The following is a 17439-nucleotide window of genomic DNA, read 5'->3' as shown; positions in this document are numbered from 1 at the left end:
GGGCCGGCGGGGCCCGAGCCCATGCCGAGCTACGCGCAGCTGGTGCAGCGCAGCTGGGGCAGCGCGCTGGCTGCGGCGCGGGGCTGCGCGGACTGCGGCTGGGGGCTGGCGCGCCGCGGCCTGGCCGAGCACGCGCACCTGGCGCCGCCCGAGCTGCTGCTGCTGGCGCTCGGCGCGCTCGGCTGGACGGCGCTGCGCTCCGCGGCCACCGCGCGCCTCTTTCGGGTCAGTGCCGCCGGGGGCCGGGACGTGGGGCCGCGGGCTGGGGGGGGGGGGGGGGGGGGGGGGGGGTTGGGGGGGGGGCGGGGGGCCCCGGGCCCTCGCGTACCCCTTTTTGCCTCTACGGGGGGGGTGACGGGACGGGGGGCGCCTGGGGCTGGGGGAGCTCGTCCCTTTGGGGGGGGGGGGGGGGGGGGGGGGGCGGATGCGGGGGTGTGGCCGAGCCGGAGCAAGCCCGGGATGTGGGGACCCCCTCACGAACACGGGGTGTTCGAGATGCGGGGGAAACCGGGGCCGACTTATGCCGGTGGGTGCGGGACGAGGGGGCCCCGGCCGGTGGGAGGGCCCGGGCCGCCTCGCGCCCTTTCGGGCAGGGCCGAATCGGGGATGGAGGAGCGGAGGATGCGGGCGGGGTGGGCTCGGGATGCAGAAGCCGCCTGCGCCTTGAGCCTCGGGGCCGTGCGGGGCGCTCCCGGGACCGGAGCGGGGCCCGAGGTCCACGCGGCGGCGGAGCGGACTTGTCCGCTGCTCACGGGAAGGAGGCAGGAGCTACCCGGTCGCTACCTCGCGCATGTCTGGAGTCAGCGCCACCCTCCGACCTGGGGAAGCAAAGGCCTGGACTCCCCGGCCACGCCGGTGGTCGCAGTTTTGAGAGGCGGCAGGGCCTGGGTCTTCAGAGCTGGACTGGGCTGCCTCCAAGGGGCTGCGTCCGAATTACCCGGTTTCTAGCGAGTCTGGGGAGGCTACCGCCCCAGGTGGAGAGTGACCCTGTGGGTGACATTGGCGCCTGGCCTCCCTCCCTTCCTTAGGGAGGGGTCGCTGCTATGGGAACTGGTGGGAACGCATTTGGGCCCCTAGCTTGGCTGCGACTCCCCCGTGGACTGACTGGGTTCACCCCGCCCCAATCTGGCTGGAGGTGGCAGGGGCTGCAGGGACAGAGAGCCCGGCGCCAACAAAGGGGCCTTTCTCTGCTGGCTGGGAAGAGGCTGGCCCTTGTTAAGTCAAGGATAGGGTGTTGTTTGGAGACTACTGTCCCCACCACCATCCCCTATCACCCACATGGGGAAGAGCCCCCCGCCACCACCCTTCTCCAGGCAGGGGGGAGGCAGGCATCAGGGCCCCTCCACGGGTCAGCCTTGGTCCCCATCTGGCTTTGTTGGTCCCTCTGGTTTCCCAGTTTCCAGCTGGGAAGTGGGAGGTCCAGGAGGTTGAGGGTCAGAGCCCAGGAGGGGGATGTGGTGGCTCTGGGACAACCAGAGTGGAGCAGGCGCCCTCCCTGAGGAGGAGGCTTGGCAGTGAGGGAGCCTGGTGGGGGACAGCAAGAGCATGAGCACCCTCCCTTTTGGAATCCCGGGAGCTCTGGCCAGTGCGGCCCGTCCGGGTGGGGCAAGAGCAATTCGAGGCTCGCCCTTCCCAAGAAACGGGTGGAGGGGCTGCCCTTTCCTCCAAAGCTCATCTTCTTGGCAGCCGCCTGGTTGCCAGGGGTGACTGGAACTGGCTCTGGCTGTCTCCATGGCAACTGCTGGTGCTCCGGCCCCCACAAGCCTCTCCTCGCGGGAAGGGGGCGGGCTTGACCCAGCAGCTCTGGAGCCCCGCCCCCAGGGAGCTGGAGGCCGGGGCTCCTGGACTCCGGGGGAGCTGCACCCCTCAAATTCCTCCATACTTCACGGTTATGTGACCTCTCTTTCTTCCAGTCCTCCCTGGTGTGTCCTTAGGTGGCTCAGTTCATGTCCCCAATCTCATTGTACATCCTTCCCCTGCCCTGCCCCCTCTTTCTCTGCCCCATTCTCTCCTCCTTTGTCCCCCTACATTCTCATGCTGTCCCTCACGTACCCACCCCATCTTCCCCAACCTCTTTTTCTCTCTAGCCTACCCCCAAATTCTCTGAGGTACACCTTCCCCTCAGGTTTCTCCCCTGTGGGGATCACTTGGGGCTCCAGCCTCCCCATGTTCTCCCAGATGCCCCCATACTCACCTCCATGCTCTCTTCACAGCTTTGCCCCTACAGGCCCCTCCATATCTTATCTTTAATCTCCCCTCCTCCCTGGTATAGCCCTAGCTCCCTCTGGGAACCCCAAGTCCCCCAGCTCCCCTGGGCTGGCCCCATTGGTCTCCCTTGCACTGTACTCACATGTCCCCTTCCTCTCCGCCATGGCCTTCCCTTACGTTTCTCTCAGGTCTCCCCCCACTCCCCTCCCCACACTGCGCCGGACAGCTGGGCACTAAGTTTAGCCCTTGGCTGGCACACATGGGCTCTGGTTACACTCCAGGCGGCAGTGGGTACCGGGCCCGGCCCTCCCCAACACTGCCCAGCCTGGAGAGCCCCTGAGCCTGGCTCTCCCCACCCTGGAGAAGTGGTCCCTGGCCCTTGGCCCCCAGCACTGATGGCCACTGCCTTCTCACCCATATAGCCCCTGGCCAAGCGGTGTCGCCTCCAGCCTAGAGATGCCGCCAAGATGCCTGAGAGCGCCTGGAAGTTTCTCTTCTATCTGGGCGCCTGGAGCTACAGCGCCTACCTGCTCTTCGGCACCGACTACCCCTTCTTTCACGACCCACCCTCTGTCTTCTACGGTAGGGGCCCTGCTGGACAGAGCAGGGTGGGGGAGGGTTCTGCTCGACATGGGGGAGCTGGACACTCATCATACATCTCATGCTGGATGTCAGCTCCAAGATAGGGCCGTCCCAAGGTAGCCCCAGGACAAGGGTGCCTAAAGGGCTCTGGGGACAGGAAAGGGTCCTGTTTAGGACCTGGTGCTATGAGGGCTCAGGGAGGTGTCCTGAATGAGGTGACCCCTTGTGTGGACCCAGGTGGGCATTCCTGGTGTCTGGAACAGCATGGGCAAAGGCCCTGGGGCCTGCCTGAGCTTGGTGTGTGAGGACGAGAGGAGGGTAGGAGGAGTTTGAGTTTCATTCTAAATGGGATGGGTTTGTGGATCATAAAAAGCTGTTTCTTCTGGCTGCCATGTGGAGGCAGGAGAGTCTCGGATAAGGAAGAAAGGGCCCAGTGGGGAGGTGAGGGACTAATGTGGCTTGGACCAGCTTGGCGAAGAGATAAGGATGGTGAGAAACGGCTGCATCCATTGATTGGATTAGATGTGGGGGTCGTCAAGGCCTGAGCTTAGTGGGGTAGGCAGGAAGATGACTGTAGTGTCCTTTATCGCCTGCAAGCAGGCTGTTCTAGAAAACCCAATCTGTGATGGGGGTGTCGGGATTTCTCTATTCCTGTGCTGACCACTCAAGCTGTGTACCAGGGACACACATGGACGTGTTTCCTGCCACAGGACGTAAACAGTTTCTGAAGCCTCCTGGTGGCACCAAGCCCCGCGCTCCGATCCAAGGGCTGGGCACAGAGCTTCTGTGTTTGTTTCCCGGTGACGAGCACCGCGTTTGCTGGGCACCTGTCTGTCTTGGTGGGACTGCGTCGCCCACATGGCCACTCTCCCCACGTGCATTGCCCTTGTTATAAACCCCTGGAGGGCAGGTTTTAGCTGTCATTCAATTTCCCTTTGTGTGACTGAACCACCATAGATCCCTGTCAGTTTCAGGCATGGAGTTGCCTCTGGCTTTTTCTTTTAAATTATGCTGTAATAACATGCTTGCAGGTGAGCTGCTGCTTTGCATGTGCACTTATTGGGCACCTACTGTGTACCAGGCACTGTGCTGACAGGGCTGTGAGTGCTCCAGAGAAAGCCCCCCGCCTTGATGTCTTGTGGTGACAATTAAGTACGAAACCCGTTAAGAGCTGATGAGAAAACTCCAGGGGGGCGGGGAATGTTCTACAGAGATGGGGATGGCCCCACCAAAAGTGACCTTTGCATGGGGACCCGGAGGTGCCTGGAGCAGATAGGAAATGCAAGGGCCACCGTGGGACAGGCACACTCCTGGCAGATGCTCAGAGGCAGAGAGCAGCCCCCCCCAGGACAGGGGGTAGCTACCGGAGGGCTGTGAGCAGCAGGGGATACTGACAGGCCCAACTGAGAACGGGGCTGAGGGCAGGAGCCAGGACACGAGGGGGCTCTGCCCAGGATGGGGCCCAGAACGGGAGAGAAATGGCCGGCTTGAGAAATGTTTTGAGGGCAGAACTGATAGGATCCACTGCCAGGCCAGAGGGAGGGGTGAGCAGGGAGGGTGGGGATGACACCAGGGGCTGGGATCCCAGGTAGGGGGCAGGTTTCAGGGAGAGCAGGAGCTGGGTTTAGGATGCCGCGGCGCTGATCCCAGAGGCCGGGGTGGGGCATGTGGTGGGGGTGACACGAAGCGTCCAGAGCAGCAGGTTGGATGTGAATGCGGAGAGCAGGCCGGGGCTCCATGGCCCCCCGAGTGCGGGGAGGTGCAGACGGAGTGTGGATGGGGGATCCCATGTGTGTCGCACTCTCCCTACCCCGCCCCAGATCCGGGGCTCGAGGGTGGAGGGGGACGCTTGCCCAACGGTAAAAGTCTTGCCAGTGCGATTGGTGGAAAATTCGGTGTCCTGTTTCCACAGCGGGCTGGCTCTGTACACCAAGGCGCCTCTACATCCCTTCCCTCTCAAGGGGGGCAGAGGCGCCCGGCAGGTATTGGGGGGGCCTCCACCGGCTGCAACATTCCCACAGAGCTCGGGGAGGGGGGGGTCCTGCCAGAAGTGTGCGTTTTGCTGTCAGACTTTGAGGAGCCCCTGGACCTGATAAAGTGGTGGGAGGAGATCTAATCCATTGTGGGGGGGGGGGTTGCATTTTTTTTTTTAATTAGGTAAAATATACATGACGTAAAGTCAACCATAATTTGCCAAGGGCTGGTACTGTCCGCTGGCGTGAGGTCCCTGGAGTAGCCAGGTGCGTGGAGATGGAAGCCAGGACTCGGGGAGGGCACGGGGAGCCGGGGCTTAAGGGGTACAGAGGTTCAGGGGGGCGCCATGAAGAACGTTCTGGGGATGGCCGCGCTGCGGTGCGAACACAGTGGGGCCACGGAACGGAAAAATGGCTGCGGTGTTAGCGTTCACGTGGTACGCGTCTTACCACAGTTTTTAAATATTCACCATGTTCAGATGGACAGTTCCGTGGCACACGTGGCACATTCACCGTGTTGTGCCTCCATCCCCCCCCCCCGAAGGAGACCCCGTCCCCGCGGGCAGGCACTCCCCCCCGCCCCAACCACGGATCTGCTTTCTGTCTCTACGGATTTGCCTGTTCTGGACCTTTCCTGGACGTGGAAAGGGATTATGCTCTCTGTGACCTTTTGTGTCTGGCTCCTTTCACTCAGCGCCGTGTTTTTGAGGTTCATGGACACCATAGGAGAGCTGGTGCCTCGCCACTTTGTACAGCTGGGTGGTAGTCCGTCGTGTGCAGGGCGTACGTTTGGCTCACCCACTCGCGCGTTGGTGGGCACTTGGGTTGCTTCCACCGTCTGGTGGCGGCCGGCGGCGCTCCTGTGCACTTGCGTGTGCAAGGAGCCCTGGCCTGAGCTCCCTTGAGCACCTGACTAGGAGTGGACTTGCTGGAGCACATGGGGCTCGTGTGTTCACAGCCGCTGCAACCACCGCGGGGAGGGTGGACCATCGGGGACAGGCTCTGGAAGGCCAGGAGGAGCTGGGGCCGAGCTGAGCGGGAGACAGTGGTGCCTGGAGCAGGGTCAGAGTGGCGAGGGCAGGGGAAGTGAGCAGAGGCCTGGACAGAGAGGGGCCCCCGGATGGGGGTCCACGTGGGTGGGTCCCTGTTGCGTAAGGAGTCAAGGTGCAGATGAAGAAGGGTCGCCGAGGCGAGGCACTGGGCGTGGGGGTTAGGGGACAGCCAGGCTCCAGGCGGCATGAGGGTCTGGCTCCAGGTCTCTGAGGGTGGAGGCAGGAGCCCTCGGGGGGAGCCCAGGGTGGTCGTTTTGGGGGTGTGAGCAGAGAAGGAGTGGCCAGGGAAGTCCAGATCGATGCAGGCCGAGCCCTCTTGGTGATGGTCCTGAGAGAGGAAATGGGGAGAGCCAGGGGTCAGTGTCACCGGGAGGGGGTGAAGCCTGAGTGTGGGTGGGCACAGGTGCCAGCAGGAATGGGGTGGCCGCAGGAGCAGGTGGAGGGGAGCCACACCCCACTGGGTGGGACAGCCCATCTGCAACAGGATTGGCCCGTCAGCTTTCTGCCTCGGCAATCCTGCCTGGCATGGTGAGGCGGGTGGCAGCCTCCATCCCGCAGGGGGATTTGCCGGGATGGGAGAACCTGGGACAGGGGCATCGAAGCTGCCTCCAGAGAGCCTGATAAGTAAGAGAAGACAGGAAGGGGAAACGAAGCCAGAGTTGGAAATCCTGCAAGGGACAGATTTCAGGGGTGGGAGCATCTTTTTCTATAAATCTAGAACCACTCCAAAAAAAGAACACCCGTTCGTAAAAAATAACGGGTAGAGAGTGGGAACAGACTAGCAGGGACCAGTGCGCCCGCAGAAGGGGGTGGCACGCCTTGGCTTGTGGAGGCCGCACCCCAGCTGGAGGGGTCCTGGAGGCCCCTGACCACACGGGCCTGCTCTCCCCAGACTGGACGCCGGGCATGGCGGTGCCCCGGGACATCGCAGCCGCCTACCTGCTGCAAGGAAGCTTTTACGGCCACTCCATCTATGCCACGTTGTACATGGACGCCTGGCGCAAGGACTCGGTGGTCATGCTCATCCACCACGTGGTCACCCTGGTCCTCATCGTCTCCTCCTATGCCTTCCGGTGAGTCCGGGAGCGGGCTGGAGGGCAGAGGGCACAGCATGACCAGAGAGGGTAGGCTGGCGGGGGCCACGGTGGGTATCCATGGGGGTGGGTTCTGGAGAGAGATTGCAGAGGGATGGGGTATATCAGGTGCAGAGAAGCCCCAGCCCGCTCATACCCCATCCGTCCCCCTCTGGCCCCTCCGACCCCGTGGCAGCCTTGGCCGGGTCACTTAGAAGTGCTTCCTGGGCCACCGGCCATGCCCGGCTGCTGCAGGGGGTGCGGCTAGGAACACAGCCAACCCACCCTAGCATTCTAGAGCCCACTGCGGCCACCACACGTGGCCCCTGAGGGCCTCAGACGCAGCCCGTGCGCACCTCAACCTGCCATACGTGTAAGGTCAAAGACAGTGGAGAGGGAGTATCTCTTGCCAATCCTTTTGTTGTATCAGTCGCATGTGAAGATGACAACATTTTGGACTTACCGAGTCAATTAGAATATAGGGTTAAAATTAACTGTATGTCTTCTTTACCTCTTGTTTAAATGTGGCTGATAGAGAATCTGAAGTAACACGCACGGTTCACCTGCTGTTCCCGTTGGACGGGCTGCTCCACACGTCTGGAGCTGCCGGCCGCCGGGGCCTGTGTCAGCTCGGCCTGAACTGAAATAAAGCTGCATGTTCTCTTCTGCAGCCATAGTAGCCACGTGTCAGCTGCTTAGTGGTCACGTGTAGCTGCTGCCTCTCCTACTGGACAGTGCAGGTTTAGAACATTCCTATCATTCTAGAAAGTTCTATTAGGTAGCAATGTTCTAGAGTAGAATTAGATGATAAGACCCAAACAAACAAACAGACGAGAAAAGAACTAACAGTTTGTTTGAAGGTGATAACTATGGAGAAAAATCAAGTGGGAAGATAAGCACCATGGGGGTGGTGAGGTGTGGGTGGTTGGGTGACACGTGAGCAAAGTCTGAAAGGTGAAGGAAGGCTCCGTGAACACTGGGGAGGTGCGTGTTAGGCGATGGGAACAGCATGTGCAAAGGGCCTGTGGCACGTGAACTGTGAGGAGGTCAGAGTGAGAGAGGTGCTCAGGCATGTTCAGGCTGAATTCAGGTCCAGTGGCCCAAGCAGCTGTCAGGTGGAATGCTGGGGAGGGACAGGCGGACGCCTTCAGGCTTCTTTAGAGCCTGGTGGGGACTCGGCCTTCCCTAGGCAGGTCTGCAGATTGCAGCAATGTTCAGGTTAAACGAACAGACCTAGGAGGGTCAGCGTGGCAATGATGTTGGAGGTGAGGGACAGACTTGTGGGGGATGCAAAATGGCCCAGGCCACTGAGGGTCAGGGGTCACAGAGACGAGGAGGGGCAGACAAGGAACTTCCAGGGTCCCCTGGGGACAGTGAGGCAGGGAGGGTGAGGGAGTGGGTGGGGCCACCAAGGCACAGGCACAGCTTGGGTGCTGCCCCTGACCTGGCCCGCTGAGGAAATGGGCAGGTCACGGAGGCCAGGGAGGGCAGCTTTGAAGGGGCCCACAGGAGGCTTGGGGTACAGCCTTGGTGCAGGGTAAGGGTCCCCAGTGTGACCCACCCTCTCTCCTACCCTATCGCACTCCCCTCCCCAGGTACCACAATGTGGGCATCCTCGTGCTCTTCCTGCATGACATTAGCGACGTGCAGCTGGAATTCACCAAGCTCAATGTCTACTTCAAGTCCCGCGGCGGCTCCCATCACAGGCTCCACGCTCTGGCGGCCGACCTGGGCTGCCTCAGCTTCAGCCTCAGCTGGTGAGGGGGCAGGGAAGGGGGTGGGGCTGGCGAGAAGGGGTGGAGGCATTCCGGGGAGGAGGTGGGGCTTGGGCGAAGGGGTGGGGCCAAGCCGGAGGGGGCGGGGCCTGGTGCGGTCTGCGGGGCCTGGCGGGACAGGGGCGAGCCGGAGGCGGGGCAGAAGCAGGGTTGGGTGGGGATGGAGACAGACGGGCAGGGGTGGGCAAGGAGGGGGCAGGGGGACCGGGATGGGTGGGGGTGTGCAGGGACAGATGGATGAGTCCAGGTGGGACAGCACAGGGCCCAGGTGGGGCAACCCTCCGCCTCTCCCCGACAGCTTCCCCAAGCCCCCCTCCCCGCTGCAGGTTCTGGTTCCGCCTCTACTGGTTCCCGCTCAAGGTTCTGTACGCCACGTGCCACAGCAGCCTGCGCTCCGTGCCTGACATCCCCTTCTACTTCTTCTTCAACGCTCTCCTTCTGTTGCTCACCCTCATGAACCTCTACTGGTTCCTGGTGAGTCAGCAGCCCACAGTTCCTTGCCCACCCAGTGGTTGGTCCCCAAGCAGTGGTCCAGGCACAGGCCCTTCCCAGGCACGCCCAGGGAGGGGCAGATTCGGCCCTGGGAACGGCACGTGCAAAGGTCCGGTGGCAGGAGCACACAGCCATCGGGAGGGCAGCAGGGTCAGGGAAGTGGCTTTTTCTCACTTGTGCTCCCCCCTGCCCCCACAGTACATCGTGGCTTTTGCTGCCAAGGTGCTGACAGGCCAGGTACGCGAACTGAAGGACGTGCGGGAATACGACGCGGCAGAGGCCCAGAGCCCCAAGCCCAGCAAAGCTGAGTGAGTGTGGAGGGGCCGCCGCCCCGGTTCATTCCTTTAGCCACATCTGTCCGGTGCGCACACTCTGGGGGCCGGCCCTGGAGACGAGGCAGCGGATGAGGCTGCCATGGACACTGCCCCCGCCCCCAGAGCCTCTGTCCCAGAGAGAGTGCAATAAAGGCATGGAAGCTTAGCGACAGAGTTAGATGCCATCAGGCCAGACAGGAAGTGGGTGGAGCAGCCCGGGGGTGGGGCAGGTTGGCGAGGGTGGAGAATCCGGGTCTCGGTGGTAGGAGCTAGGAGCATGAGGGCCAAGCTGAGTCGCTGGCCCGGTGGGTGAGCAGCCATGATCCAGGTCAGAGGGGAGCCTCTAAGCAGGTGGCAGTGGAGGTGGGGAGGACGGGGAGCCGTGGTGGCCCAGAGAGCCCACACTAGGCCCGTGTTGACGCTCCCTGGCCTTGAGGCCCAGCAGGGCAGCCCACAGGGCAGTCAAGCAGGAGAGGGGGCTGGGGGCTCAGACCCAGTCTGGCCCAGGCGGGAGTCCTAGGGAAGGAGGGGAAAAGGGGCCTCATCAAGCACCACGGAGGTAGGACCCCTGGGATTCACCAGCCCCAGGTTGTAAGCCAGATGATGTCCAATGCTCCCAGCCTGGAGGGGCCCCAGGAGTGAATGGAGGCAGTTTTGGGTGATCAGCAGAGTCTAGGGTGTACAACACCCCAAGATGGGGGGCTGCTGACGGCTTGCAAGGTGCCAAGTCAGTGGACCCTGTGATTTGGCTTCTGGGGGGCTTATCAGTGACCGACCTGAGAAAGGGGGTTTCAGGGAAGCAGTGTGCTCAGAGCTCGATGAGGTGGGTCAGAATGGGCTGTGAGGAGGATGAGAGAAGCAGAGATTTTAAAAATCTCCTTGGAATACATAAGAAGGGGAGCAGAGAACCAGCGGGTTCCAGAGTGGAGAGCTGAGGGCTCTCTGGCCAGTTTACATAAATAAAAGCACTTTGCACCCCCCAAGCATGGAACTACAGGTGGGGGGTTGCTAAGGCCAAAAAGCCAGCGCCCAGGCCAGAGAGGGACCAGACAGGCGAGCAGGGATCACGGACATGAGAGGACTGGACAGCAGGTGAGGTCTCTGCAGCTGGATAGTGTGGGGGCCTGTCGGCCAGGGTGACTAATCACCACGCGGCCGTCCCTGTCATCGGGACGTGTGGGCACAGGGGCCGTCGCCAGGACGAGTGTGGTCAGATCCCAGCTCTGCTATAGAACCTACCAGACTTGTTTTAGGTGAAACAAATAAAAAAAACAAAGACAATCCAAGACTTCCGGCTCGAGCTGCCATTTACCGAGATGGAAATTGGGGCTGAGTTGGGGTAGGGCTGTATGCACCGGCCAAGGGGGGTGGGCGGGAATCAGGCGTCTAGTTTGGGGGCTGTTTGATCGTCCGATGTCCAGGGAACATGAGTTAGGAATTCCACGAAGACATCAGTGAGGTCTCACCAAGGAGTCTGACCAACCCTCAGAGAAAACCTCAGAAAAAGCAACAGCTAAAGCAGCAGATGCGAGAGGGAAGCACCTGCTTGGCCAAAACGAAAAACTGGAAAGATCTTCCTGCTGTAGACTGGGGAGCTCCTGGTGGAGATGTCCAGACCACCTAGCCCCACTCGGTGCGGCTCCCTAGCCTGTCTGCCCTGAGAACACCCGGCCAGAACGTGGGGTGGGGGGCGGGGGGCTGGCACGTGGCCGGCATGTCCAGTAGGATGAGAGCGTGACCTCCGCACAGAAAGGACAGGGCAGACCGGGGAACGCACTGCCAGGATCCACCCCCCGGGTGTCACCTGCAGAGCTCAGTTCCCCAAGGCTGGCCGCAGTTAGCGCAGTCGGATGTCACATGGATAAGAAGCAAGGAGAATGTGGAACATGCTGCCGAAGAGTGGTCAGGGCGCCTCCAAACCCTCAGGTCGTGGAAAACAAGGCAGCTGAGGCGCTATCTCCGGTCAGAGGCAATGAAGGCGTGTTGCCTGAACGCAGTGTGGGCTGGTGGGCCAGAAAAAGGACATCCGCGGAAAAACTCGGGAAATCAAATAAGGTCTGCGTTTCGTGCATAGCACTGTCCCGGCCTTGGTGTCCTCATTGTGACAAATACACTGTGGAGGTGTGAGATGGTAACATTCAGGGAAGCCGGGCGAGGGGTACCCCACAGCTCCCTGTCCTGCCTTTGCAACATCTCCACAAACCGACGATTACCCTAAAATAAAAATCTTACTTAAAAAAAAAAACATGAAAGATCGTCAAAAATGACATTGGATGTCATAGTGTGTCACCAGTTCTGTAGTGACAAAGTATCGTGAGTTGGGGGGCCTTAGAACAGAAATCCGTCTCTCACAGCCCCGAAGACCAGGAGTCTAACATTGTCAGCAGGGCCGTGCGTGCCCCCTCCGAAGTCTCTAGCAGAGGACCCTTCCTTGTCTCTTCCAGCTTCCGGGGACTCCACGGCTCCCTCAGCTTGTGGCCGTGTCACTCCAGTGTCCATTCTCTGTCTTCATATGACCTTCTGCTCTCCAGCTCTTCTCTCTTATGAGGACACTTGTCTTCAGACTGAGGGTCCATCCTAAATCCAGTCTGATCTCCGCCCAGATTCCTTCACCTAATCACATCTGCAGAGAGCTTTTTTCCCCTAATAAAGTCACATTCCCAGGTTCCAGAGATTAGGATGTGGGGACCGCCCATCAGCCCCCCGTGGATGTTAAGGCCCATAGAATTAGATGCTGCTGGAGAGGGAATCAGAAAGTTAAAAGCTGGGCGCCTGGGTGGCTCAGTTGGTTAAGGACTGCCTTCGGCTCAGGTCATGATCCTGGAGTCCCGGGATCGAGTCCCTCATCGGGCTCCCTGCTCAGCGGGGAGTCTGCTTCTCCCTCTGACCCTCTTCCCTCTCGTGCTGTCTCTCATTCTCTCTCTCAAATAAATAAATAAAATCTTTTAAAAAAAAAAAGTTAAAAGCTGCGAAGAAGTGACCAAGGTTACAGCAACCGCAGCTAGAAACGATGACAGCTAGAATTCTAAGCATGACCTGGCCTCGCTGAGTTCTGATAGGAGACGGACACAACATGAGAAGACACAATGCTGAGAATTTTCCAGACGTAACGGTGTAAATCAGAAAGAGGATGAATAAAAAGACATCCATGCCCCCAAACACGTCGTAGCGAGAAATGCAAAACAGCCACAGGAAAGATGGCCTATGCAACAAGGACACAGCCCCAAGGGACGCGGGATGAGTGTGGAGGGGGCTGTCCTGTCCAGTACCGAAAAGAAGGAAGCAGCAACTGGGAATTTCTTACACAATTCTGAAAACATTTGCCTGAGGGAACCTGACCGGCTTCGTCGGTAGAGCACGCGACTCTCGATCTCCGGGTCCTGTGTTCGAGCCCCACGTTGGGTGTAGAGTTTACTTAAAAAAGGAAAATCTTTAAAAATAAAAACAATTCCTCAAGAGACAGAACACCCACAAGAAGAAAAACTAGGAAAGTTTACCACCCACAGATCTTGAGGGGTGTATTTCAGAACACAGGAAAGCTATCCCAAGAGGTAGATCAGCAGGTGAAATGACACATATCTGGGTAAAAAAATGTAAAGGCCCGATCTGAGCTTTAAAAAAATGAGAACTGACGCAGTAAATACTGAAATGGGATTGGGGCCTTTGCACTTTGCAAGAGGGTGGGGATTACCTTTAGGCTATATTAAGGACTTCTGGGAACGCTGGTAGGATGTAGAGGGGAACCCCGGACAGGGACAACAAAAAAAAATGCAAAAAAGGAAGATTAGTAAAAGCAGGATAAGGAAGGCAAAACCAGAGGGTAGACTCTCAAATATTACTCATCCAAATAAGCATACATGGAATAATCGTGACAGTTACAAGGTTTTTTTAAATTTATTTTTTTAAAAAACTTATTTATTTAGAGAGAGTGCAGCAGGGAGGGGCAGAGGGAGCGAGAGAGAATCTCATGCAGACTCCCTGCTGAATGTGGACCCCCGACACGGGGCTCGATCCCACGACCCTGAGATCATGACCTGAGCTGAAACCAGGAGTCAGATGCTTAACCCACTGCGCCACCCAGGCGCCCCACAAGATTTTTTTTTTTTTTTTTTTTTTAATCCACCTCTTTGCTGGTTAAAGGACTTCAAGTCCAGGATACATGAACGTTGCAAGTAAAAGAACAAGACAAGAAAATCAGATGTAATACTTGATCTGGAACATTCCACGTGTCACAACCCTAAAATCTCAGCATGACGGGACCATGGGAGGTAGTCCGAGCTCCTCATTGAGCAGCTCAGAAGCAGTGGGAACAGATGTTCTTTTTAAGCACAGGACGTTTCTCAGAATTGACCAAACCCAGCCACAGGGGAAATCTCCAGGCCCCAGAACCAGGATCCTGCAGGCTGCGTAGACGAAAGTTCAGGGAGGTTTGAGAACAGTGAGGAAATGTTGACTGAGACCCACGACTGTGGAGCTGGGAAACCGAGCACGTGGCCAGTAAGTAGCCCCGCCCCCTTCCTCGTGGTGCCCGGCTTCATTCATTCCGGCTGCTTCTCTCTTCTCACTCCCTCTGCCTCCCAGAGCCCCGCGACCACCAGCACTGCCTCCGCCATCAGACCCCTGGAGGGGCCCCCGTGCCCCAGTCCTGACCCAGCCCCTCGGTCTGAAGCCCCCCATTGCCGCCTCGGGGGCTGCTGAGACCAGCAGCCACCAAGGGCCCTCACCCCACTCGGTCTGCTGACCTGCCCTGCGGCACCCACCACTTCCCCACGGCCTCCCCTCTCACGGCCCCTTCATTTAATTCACCTGACTTCCAAGTTTCTCCCCCAGCTCCCGATGCTCCTCTGCGCGCCCATTCTCTGTCTCCGGGTCCACCTGACGTTCCCAGCTTCTGTGAAACTATTGGGAATCAGCCCCGCTTCCCTCCCCAAAGTACCTTTCTGGAACGTTTGCCCATCGCAGTGGAGGGAAACTCAGGGTGGAAACCGTGCCAAACCCTCGGGAGTCCCCTCGCTCCCTGTCCTCCTTACCTCCGAGGAAATATCCAGAATCCTCCCAAGATGCTGCCTGCTTTCCTCTCCCTCCAGTTTCCATCCTTGTTCTGATTCTCTTTTCCCCTTAGTGGGGCGATGACACCGAACAGCGCAAATCTGACATCGTAGAGAAGCCACCACCACCGCCCACCCCCCCCACCCCCGCCAAATACGAACACTGGTTTTGAGTGGGGAGGGGTGCTTGGAAGCTTGTACAGAAAAATAAACCAGCATCATCGGGAAAGTTCTGGTAAGGTGTATGGCGGGGTACCAATCCTCGAACGTGTTAAACCTACTGTAAAAGTATAGGAACTGAAACAGTGCGGAACAGAGCTGAGTCCATAAATGGAATAGACTCCAGTCCTAAAGATCACTGGGAGCGAAGAGCTGTCAGAAATACTTGGTAACCAGGGGCGCCTGGGTGGCTCAGTTGGGGCGCCTGGGTGGCTCAGTTGGTTAAGCGACTGCCTTCGGCTCAGGTCATGATCCTGGAGTCCCGGGATCGAGTCCCGCATCAGGCTCCCTGCTCGGCAGAGAGTCTGCTTCTCCCTCTGACCCTCCTCCCTCTCATGCTCTCTGTCTCTCATTCTCTCTCTCTCAAATAAATAAATAAAAAAAAAAAATCTTAAAAAAAAAAAAAAAAAAAGAAATACTTGGTAACCATCTGGAGAAAAGAGCAAACTTGTGTATCTCGAATCAGCCCAAGGCCAACTTCCGATGGATCAGATGTCGAGGCCGAAGCAGAAGCTGCGAAATAAAACCCGAGTCGAAAAGGGAGATTGTGGCATCTAGCAACTGAGCCATGAGAAGAGTCTAGAAGCCAGGAGCCCCCACCTCTGCTCCGTCTAGAGAACCAACAGGCAAAAACGGATGACAAAGGACAAACCTGAGGGCTTATCTCTGGGGGCTTATCCCTAACCTCACAGATCAAGGGCTCCTGCCGGTGGTAGCAGCCAGAGAAAGGGCAGCAAGCCACGGAGAAGTGGGCAGAGGATGGGACGCGCGCTCCCAGGAAGGGACATGCGGTGGCTCCAGCCCAAGGAAAGAATGAATTAAAGTGACTGAGGTCATCTCGAGGGAAGTAGGTTCCTATATGAAAGGGTCTCTGAGCCAGAGTGCTCCGCAAGACGAGGGGATGCCCGGGGTGGTAGCCCACGCCGTGAGCTAGGATGTGTGTGAGATGCTGCACGGAAGCAAGAAACCCAGGTTGATTCCAGGAGTGGCTCAGGCAAACTGTGAGTTCTCTGCGCTGTCTGATGTCTAGATCGTGAGAATATAGTAGCAGCTCAAAAAACTTGGTAACAGGTGTACGTAAGCCGCACCGTAGGACCCACTTCTGCAAAGACACAGATAGACCGATGCGCAGAGGCAGGAGGGGGCTCCCCTAAGCGGGAACAGGAGTGGCCAATGCCATGACCAGTAAGCGGCAGGGAGATGCTGGGTCAGCACCAGCAGGCAGTGGCTAAGGCCCCAAGGAGCAGGGGCGGAAACCCTTGTCGAGTCTGGTCAGGTGGTCCTGGGCAGACCCCGAGGCGGGACCCGAGACGTGCCACCAGCGCCGGCAGGGAAAATAGAATTTATGGAGAGCGGTGGTGCGCACGGCAGCAACCTCCGGGTCGACTTTTGGGAACATTGGGGTGCAGAAGACATCTTTTTTTTTTAAGATTTTATTTGAGAGCAAGAGAGGGAGAAAGAGCACAGAGGGAGAGGGGGAGGGAGAAGCAGACTCCCTGCTGAGCAGGGCTCTATCCCAGGACCCCCGAGATCAGGACCCGCACTGAAGGCAGACGCTCAACTGACTGGGTCACCCAGGCATCCCCCAGAAGACATCTTTATAGTTTGAAATATGCAAACCATACATTATTTAGAAATTAGGGGGCTTGGGGCGCCTGGGTGGCTCAGTCGGTTAAGTGTCTGCCTTCAGATCGGGTCATGATTCCAGGGTCCTGGGATCGAGCCCCACATTGGGCTCCCTGCTCAGCGGGGAGCTTGCTTCTCCCTCTGCCGGCCGCCCCCTCTGCTTGTGTTCCCTCTCTCTCTCTGTGTCAAATAAATAAATAAAATCTTAAAAAAAAAAAATTAGGGGGCTTTCTCTGGACTTAACCTGGACACTTACCATATTGATTCGAGTTTTTAAAACACTGCATAACTTGTTTTCAGAATGTGGAAGGAAAGTAGGGGCTGTGGCAGATGGAGACAGAGGCCAGTGGATGGAGAATCACAGGGGCTGTGAAGACTTTCCTTGTTGGGCTGTGAGCCAGCCGGGGCCACCGGAGCCAGGGAGGAGCCCTACTCTGGGCGGAGTGTCAGGGAGCTCTGGCCAGTTTTGCCCACTCTCTGGAAGGGAAGGAGGATAAAGTGCAGGGTTTATCCAGACCCAAGTGGTGGGGTTAAATCAGGCGGAGGGCTCTTGCCCTCCAGCGGCGGTGGGTAGCTCCGGAGAGAGGAGAGAGGAGGGTTTAATTGGGAGGAGCAGGGACGCCATGCCCACTAGGCGGAAGGCAAGGTCTCATGGCCGTGTGGGCAGGGAGGAAGGACCCAGGTGGGCCGCCGCCTGGCAGGAAAAAGGGATGTGGAGGGCGATGCGGGCGAGACAGGGCGGTATGCCGGGCATGGGGTCCCGGGGCTAACCTGGGCCCGGTTCTGGCCCCCAGGAAGCCGCTGAGGAACGGCCTGGTGAAAGACAAGCGCTTCTGAATTCCTTGATCACCGTCCCACCCCTTAGGACCCAGCCTCGCCCGACCACGCCCCCCAGGGACCGACCACGCCCCTCCTCCGGGACTCTGGCTCCGTCCCTCCCCGCCCCACCTGGGCCCTGGCCACTCCCGGTCACCTCCCCCTGGACTCCTGCCCCGCCCCCGGGGTCTACCCCCGTCCGGCTTCAGGACCGCGGCCACGTCCCCCGGGACCCTGACCCCGCCCAGCCCCAGACCTCCG

At 58.9% G+C, this 17439-nt stretch overlaps 1 protein-coding gene across 3 annotated transcripts; it reads left to right on the top strand.

Annotated features, from left to right (window-relative positions):
* The first annotated feature begins 444 nt into the window (after positions 1–444).
* On the top strand, positions 445–17246 carry CERS1 (ceramide synthase 1). 3 transcript variants are annotated; one of them, XM_032412479.1, is made up of 7 exons: positions 445–526; positions 2631–2790; positions 6708–6888; positions 8484–8645; positions 8990–9137; positions 9354–9463; positions 17157–17246. In XM_032412479.1, the coding sequence occupies exons 1-7, from the start codon at positions 521–523 to the stop codon at positions 17197–17199; spliced, it is 810 nt and encodes a 269-aa protein (XP_032268370.1). In that variant the 5' UTR covers positions 445–520; the 3' UTR covers positions 17200–17246. The 3 variants fall into 3 exon arrangements, with proteins under 3 accessions (XP_032268370.1, XP_032268369.1, XP_032268371.1); XM_032412478.1 differs by lacking the exon at positions 17157–17246 and adding an exon at positions 11914–12258; XM_032412480.1 differs by lacking the exon at positions 17157–17246 and having other exon boundaries at positions 9354–9467.
* Positions 17247–17439: the final 193 nt, after the last annotated feature.

This window comes from Phoca vitulina, unplaced genomic scaffold (assembly GCF_004348235.1).
Source record: "Phoca vitulina isolate PV1807 unplaced genomic scaffold, GSC_HSeal_1.0 scaffold13, whole genome shotgun sequence".
NCBI lineage: Eukaryota > Metazoa > Chordata > Mammalia > Carnivora > Phocidae > Phoca > Phoca vitulina.
Note: the sequence above shows the minus strand (reverse complement) of the source record. Positions and strands in the feature narration are given on the sequence as shown.